The 7,300-nt window shown below is 44.7% G+C and overlaps 1 protein-coding gene across 3 annotated transcripts in view; it reads left to right on the top strand.

Annotated features, from left to right (window-relative positions):
* Nucleotides 1-5,898, top strand: part of F11 (coagulation factor XI) — a 26,509-nt gene extending 20,611 nt beyond the window's left edge. For 2 of the 3 annotated variants that reach the window (XM_017862651.1, XM_017862649.1), the window contains exons 11-15: nt 1,054-1,222; nt 2,771-2,946; nt 3,549-3,644; nt 4,820-4,959; nt 5,537-5,898. In XM_017862651.1, the coding sequence (XP_017718140.1) occupies nt 1,054-1,222; nt 2,771-2,946; nt 3,549-3,644; nt 4,820-4,959; nt 5,537-5,698 (743 nt within the window). In that variant the 3' untranslated portion in view covers nt 5,699-5,898. The remainder of the gene's footprint in view (nt 1-1,053; nt 1,223-2,770; nt 2,947-3,548; nt 3,645-4,819; nt 4,960-5,536) is intronic. The other variant, XM_017862652.1, reaches the window with a different exon arrangement.
* Nucleotides 5,899-7,300: the final 1,402 nt, after the last annotated feature.

Raw genomic sequence — 7,300 nt, 5'->3', positions numbered from 1 at the left:
CACGCATGTGTGCGTGTGTGTGTCTAGCATACTGCTGTCTATGAACACCCCATTCCCATGCCATCTGTGTTCCGTGTGTGTGTGCGTGTGTGTGCGTGTGTATGTGCATGCGTGTGTGTGCGTGTGTGTGTGCGTGTGTGCACGCGTGTGTGCGTGTGTCTAGCATACTGCTGTCTATGAACACCCCATTCCCATACCATCTGTGTTCCGTGTGTGTGTGCGTGTCTAGAGTATGAACACCCCACTCCCATGCCATCTGTGTTCCATGGCAGACTGGGTCAAGGTTCCAGCCTGGAGGATGGGTTCTTGTGTTGCGCATCCAGTAAGCAGAAAGAGAGGGAACTGTTCTTTCTAGGCAGCCACAAGAGTAAAGAAACGCAGGATGAACCTAAGTCAAAGTCCCTGAAAAGTACCAAGGACCCCAGAGAATCCCAAATTGTCCACAAGGCCAAAGGTCAGAGGAAGTTCGCAGATCAGTCTTACTTTGGACGTGGATGGAGCAGGAGTGACTGGGAGTCATGGTCAGCAGAGTCACAGGAACAGGGCAGGAACTGGACAATGGCTGCAGCCTGAGGGCAAGGTACTCGCCTTTTCTTTCTAAGAGTAGTTCTCAAACGCCAGCAGGGCTGGTTTAAACACAGAGGACTGAGCTTCCAGGCTGGAGTTTCTCATTCACTGCATCTGAAGTGGGGCTGAAGAATGTGCATTTCTGACAAGTTCCCAGGTGACAATGTTGGTCTAGAGACTGCACTTGACAACAACTGGTTTAAAAGAAACATTCGCGTTATCATTTAAAGAAGGGTAAGACAGCCTTGTAGGACCACACAGGAGGGCGGCATCCTTTGGGGTGTGTCATTACGAGATGAATTAATTAATTCCATTTTTCATGTGCATGTTTTGCTTTGGCAACTTGATTATGAAGTCTCTGTAACTCAGGGTCATGATGAACCACTGACTTGAGGGACGGTTCTCTTCTTCTTGTTCCTGAAAGAGTATAATTACTGATGGAAAGGAAGTTGTAGGAAGCTGCTCATCGCAATGCTTCTGTTGCAGAGTGTACCACCAAAATCAAGCCCAGGATCGTTGGAGGAACTGCATCTGTTCGTGGCGAGTGGCCGTGGCAGGTGACTCTGCACACCACCTCACCCACTCAGAGACACCTGTGTGGAGGCTCCATCATTGGAAACCAGTGGATATTAACGGCCGCTCACTGTTTCTATGGGTCAGTACCATGGCTGCTTTTATTAGTTCATCTTCTTCACACATTTATAAAAAATATTACTAGCATATTAGGAAATACTTTAATCAATTAACTTGTCTTATTTGCAAAATTAATTAATTCCTTCAGTGGTAAAAAAGGCAGAAAGAGTCCCTCATGGTCTCCCAGCATCAGAGCAGGTGCAGGTACACGGCCGCTTGACTGCCTGCAATTCTGCTTCCCGTTTAACCACATCCACATTCCCAGGGGCCTTCATGTTATTCCCTGCAAGAGCATACCTCCCTCTGTGCCTCGCTCTGTGCACTGCGCCAGAACTAAACTCACAGAGGATTCACCACTCTCTGAATCAAATTGCTAATATGTGTGTGTGCGTGTGTGCATGTGTGCATGTGTGTGTGTGTTTAAATACAGAAAGAGGCCAGGTGTGGTGGTTCATGCCTGTAATCCCAGCACTTTGGGTGGCTGAGGTGGGAGGATCACTTGATGCCAGGAGTCTGAGGTCAGCCTGGGCAACATAGTGAGACCCTGTCTCTAAAAATTATTTAAAAACTAGTCAGGCCCGGGGGTTTGTGCACCTGTAGCACCAGCTGCTCAGAAGGCTGAGGTAGGAGGATCACTTGAGCCCAAGAGTTCAAGGGTTCAGTGAGTTACTACAGTGCCACTGCGCTCCAGCTTGAGCAACAGAGCGAGACCCTGTCTCTAAGTAAATAAATAAAATACAGAAAGAGTTCAGTGTGCATCCTCAAACTGGGTTCCTTCCTTAGGCCACTTTCAGCATTGGCCAAACATAAAGGCTCCAGCTGGGGGTATATATATTCCAGGGAAGTTAAGTCAGCCAGACTTTCTGTTTGCTACTTTAGTATCCTCCCAGTTGTTTCCAGACACAGTATCGTGTGCTTTTTAGTTTTAGTTTACTTTTTTAATCAGTCTGCAGCACTTTCATATTAAACTCAAGAACACATGTGAAATCAAGAGTCCCTGTTACCTGTCACATATGGGAACGGAGTAACAGAAAGGCTGCCTGAGTTTCTCAGTGTCACAGCTAGTCACTGGCGAGGTTCAGTGTCACAGCAAGTCACTGGCGAGGGTGAGACTAAGTCCAGTGATCTTTGTGTGTGCGTGTGTGCTTGTGATTGTGTGTGTGCTTGTGTGTGCCTGTGTGTGCTTGTGTGTGTGTGTGCGTGTGTGCTTGTGTGCGTGTGTGTGCTTGTGTGTGCATGTGTGTGCTTGTGTGTGTGTGCGCGCCTGTGTGTGCTTGTGTGTGTGTGCGCCTGTGTGTGCTTGTGTGTGTGTGCGCCTGTGTGTGCTTGTGTGCGTGTGTGTTGGAGCATGGAGGGAGTGCTCATTCATTTTTTGTGTATAATGGATTTTCTTTATAGGGTGAATATGTTTTTTATCCTGAAAAATCTTAGGAAAAAATCACTTTTTTCCACCTAAATGTCCATCATTGGCAGAAAATATTAGTAATAGTTAAACAGTCACACACTTCACAATGTCTGGGAATTATTTTCAGTAAAGGAAATTTCTTTTCCTCTGTTGTTTGCTTCTTAGGGTAGAGTCACCTAAGATTTTGCGTGTCTACACTGGCATTTTAAATCAATCTGAAATCAAAGAGGATACATCTTTCTTTGGGGTTCAAGAAATAATAATCCATGATCAATATAAAATGGCAGAAAGTGGCTATGATATTGCCTTGTTGAAACTGGAAACCACAGTGAATTACACAGGTATGGAGAATTTTATCTGGAAAGTTATCTCCAATGGTGAACTGGATGAAATGTTTAACACTACTAGATTTACGACCTGACCCTGCCAGTCTCTCCGTGCGTTATCATCACGAAAGGGAGAGAGCCTGGATCACTAGTCATTCATTCTGTTAAGGCTGACACACTTTCCTGGCGATTGAAACTTATTTTGGGAATGTGGGTGAAGAGATACGTTTTCCTGAGGCTTCTTCAGGTGCATAGAATGACATAATTTCATAATACATTGGAATAGTAAAGATAATTTAGTCTAAAGATAATTTCGTAAAGATAATTTAGGGATGAAGGATTGAAGGTTAGGAAAATTAAGCAACTTGTGCAGGATCACAAACTGAGTTGGATGAGGAGTTAGTGGCCAGGGTGGGGCTTGTCTCTCTCTCGCCCCCTCATCCTGGCACTTGTGCGATATCATGCTGAACCTGAGGGAGGAAAATATATGACAACAAGGCAAAAATGAATATAGTAAACAAAGAAAACACAGATAATGTACAGTGGAAGAAGAGTGTCTTCTGAAAAAGAGGATCTATTTTGCTTCTCATATTTAAACCATGATTTTTTAAATTTAGATTCTCAACGACCCATATGCCTGCCTTCAAAAGGAGATAGAAATGTAATATACACTGACTGCTGGGTGACTGGATGGGGGTACAGAAAATTAAGAGGTAAAAATGATATTGTCATATGTGCTCCAGCCTAGAAATGAAGAACGGAAACTTTTCTTTCCTGTCAAGTCATGTAGCTGAAGCACAAGTCGAGTCACACTACTCAGTTGCAGGAAGCGGATTAATACAGACGGAGAGGCAAAAGTCACCCAAGTGAGGCTGGTGCCTCATCTGTTTGATTGGAAATTTTAAATGTGACTACATCTCTTTAAAGACTAATTATATTTAATGAAGTTTAATGTGAAGCCTGGCACTTTTCAGTAAATGTTCTAGCCTGCTATCCAATTACTTTCTCTGGGACGTCATTCCAGTTAGTGTCATAATTAGTTTTTGAACTTAATTAACATTAACAAAATGGTACATGCAATAGTGGGAATAATGTCTTCTTCATACTTGTAATTATAAAAGGTCCGTGAAGTAAATCTAACATTTTTTCCTTCTAGATTTTTATATAGGCATGATTGTTGTTGTTGTTGTTGAGATGGAGTCTCGCTCTGTCGCCCAGGCTGGAGTGCAGTGGCGCGATCTTGGCTCACTGCAAGCTCTGCCTCTCGGGTTCAAGCAATTCTCCTGCCTCAGTCTCTCAGGTAGCTGGGATTACAGGCGCCCACCACCACCCCAAGCTAATTTTTTGTATTTTTAGTAGAGACAGGGTTTCACCGTGTTAGCCAGGATGGTCTCGATCTCCTGACCCTGTGATCTGCCTGCCTCAGCCTCCCAAAGTGCTGGGATTACAGGCGTGAGCCACTGCGCCCGGCCGTGATTTTTATTTTAAATATATGCGTCCGGGCGCGGTGGCTCATGCCTGTAATCCCAGCGCTTTGAGAAGCCAAGATGGGTGGATCACTTGAGGTCAGGAGTTCAAGACCGGCCTGCCCAACACGGTGAAACCCCATCTCAACTAAAAATACAGACATTAGGGCATAATGGCAGGTGCCTGTAATCCTAGCTACTCGGGAGGCTGAGGCAGGAGAATTGCTTGAACCTGGGAGGCGGAGGTTGCAGTGAGCTGAGATTGTACCACTGCACTCCAGCCTGGGCAACAAAAAGAGACTCTGTCTCAATTTAAAAAAAAGTGTGTGTGTGTGTGTGTGTGTGTGTGTGTGTGTATGCATATGCGTTTATGTGTATTGTACATGGTTATTCCACAAACAAACCAAAAAATTTTTTTTCAGACAAAATACAGAATACTCTCCAGAAAGCCAAGATACCCTTAGTGACCAGTGAAGAGTGCCAGAAGAGATACAGAGGACATAAAATAACCCATAAGATGATCTGCGCTGGCTACAGGGAAGGAGGGAAGGATGCTTGCAAGGTAACGCAGTGTTCTTAGCCAATGGAATATATACAAATTGGAATGCTTAATGCATTTTTTTTTTTTTTGGAAAAGGAGTCTTGCTGTCACCCAGGCTAGAGTGCAGTGGTGTGATCTCTGCTCACTGCAGCCTCCACCTCCAGGTTCAAGCGATTCTCTAGCCTCAGCCTCCTGAGTAGCTGGGATTATAGGCATGCGCCACCACGCCTGGCTACTTTATTTTGTATTTTTAGTAGAGACGGGGTTTCACCATGTTGGCCAGGATGGTCTCGATCTCTTGACCTCGTGATCCGCCCGCTTTGGCCTCCCAAAGTGCTGGGATTATAGGTGTGAGCCACCGTGCCCGGCCACTTAATGCATTTTAAAAAGCAGTCTTCTGCCAATGAGCAGGGAACACAGTGTATTTGCTTGACTTGGCAAAAATGAGGAGACTGGATGAACGCAAGCACCCAGGTTCTCTGCAGTATATTAAGAGTCCAAGACAGCATTTACACAAAATCAGCCTGAGCAAGATGTGCTGAAGATGGGAAGCGTCTGAGTTGATCTGTGCACCTGTTCTTGTCTCCCCTCGTTCTAGGGAGACTCGGGAGGCCCTCTGTCCTGCAAACACAACGAGGTCTGGCATCTGGTGGGCATCACGAGCTGGGGCGAAGGCTGTGCTCAAAGGGAGCGGCCAGGCGTTTACACCAACGTGGTTGAGTACGTGGACTGGATTCTGGAGAAAACTCAAGCAGCGTGAACGGGTTCCCAGGGGCCACAGGAGTCCCTGAAGGACGGAGGATTTGCTGGGAGAGGGTGTTGAGTTCGTTGTGCTGGCATGCTTCCTCCACAGTAACACGCTGACGGGGCTTGGTGCTGGTAGGAAAATGCCAGAAGAAAACAAACTGCCACAAGCTGTTATGTCCAAAACTCCCATTCTATGATCATTGTAGTTTGTTTCAGCACCCAGTCTCTTTGTTTCTGATCACGCTTCTAAGGAGTCCAAGAATTACCATAAGGGCAATATTTCTGACGATCACTATATAGGCAGATATACCAGAAAATAACCAAGTAGTGGCAGTAGGGATCAGGTAGAAGAACTGATAAAAGAAGCCACCATAAATAGATTTGTTCAATGAAAAATGAAAACTGGAAGAAAGGAGAACAAAGACAGTCTTCACCATTTTGCAGGAATCTGCACTCTGCCTGTGTGAACACATTTCTTTGTAAAGAAAGAATTTGATTACATTTAATGGCAGATTTTCAGAATAGTCAGGAATTCGTGTCATTTCCATTTTAAAACATATGTTTAAAAAAATCAGTTTGAGTAGACACAAGCTAAGAGTGAATGTGAAGATACCAGAATTTCTGTAGGGAAGAGGATTACAAGCAGCAATGTACCCAGGAGTGGTACCTTAGGACCAATTTTAAAGATACACTTTCCTGAAAAATGATTTGTGATGGATCGTATATTTATTTAAAATATCTTGGGAGGGGGAGGCTGATGGCGATAGGGAGGCAAGCTGAAGCCTCCGTAAGACAAGCTGCTACTGTGACTGTGGCCCCCAAAGAGCTAGACCGCATATTTATTTGACAAAAGTCACCACTGACTACATCCGTACTACAGAGAAAAAACAACTTGGGCACAAATGGATGGTTACAGTGAAGTCTTCAGCAAGCAGCTTCCTGTATTCTAAGTACTGGGCTTTTCTGTTTGGTGCAAATATTTATCTCATTATTGCTGTGATCTAGTCCAATAACCTAGAATTTGAACTGTCACCACATAGCTTTCAACCTGTGCCAACAACTATACAATTCATCAAGTGTGAATTTTTTTTTTTTTTTTGAGACGAGGTCTCACTCTGTTGCCCAGGCTGGAGTGCAGTGGTGTAACCTCGGCTCACTGTAAGCTACACCTCCTGGGTTCAAGCGATTGTCTTGCCTCAGTCTCCCAAGTAGCTGAGACTACAGGCACATGCCACCATGCCTGGCTAATTTTTGTATTTTTAGTAGAGGTGTGGTTTCACTATGTTGTCCAGGCTCGTCTTGAACTCCTGACCTTGTGATCTACCCACCTCAGCCTCTCAAAGTGCTGGGATTACAGGCGTGAGTCACTGCACCTGGCCTTGGAAAATATTTACTGAGCACAATTATGCGAGAGCATCATGCTGAGCTTTGAGGATACAGTGGTGAGCAAACAGATATGTCCTGGCTTCATGAAGCTTATACTCTAGCTAACATGAGCAACAAAATAAAATAATCACACAAAATATGTAAATTCAAGCTGAAATGAGCGGCTGCACCAGATTCTATGAGATGAGAAAGGAAGAAGGACATTTGTCACAAAGTTCAAAGACTGGGG

Source organism: Rhinopithecus bieti, unplaced genomic scaffold (genome assembly GCF_001698545.2).
Source record: "Rhinopithecus bieti isolate Rb0 unplaced genomic scaffold, ASM169854v2 scaffold_56174, whole genome shotgun sequence".
Classification (NCBI taxonomy): Eukaryota; Metazoa; Chordata; class Mammalia; order Primates; family Cercopithecidae; genus Rhinopithecus; species Rhinopithecus bieti.
This window is presented reverse-complemented; position numbering and strand designations above follow the sequence as displayed.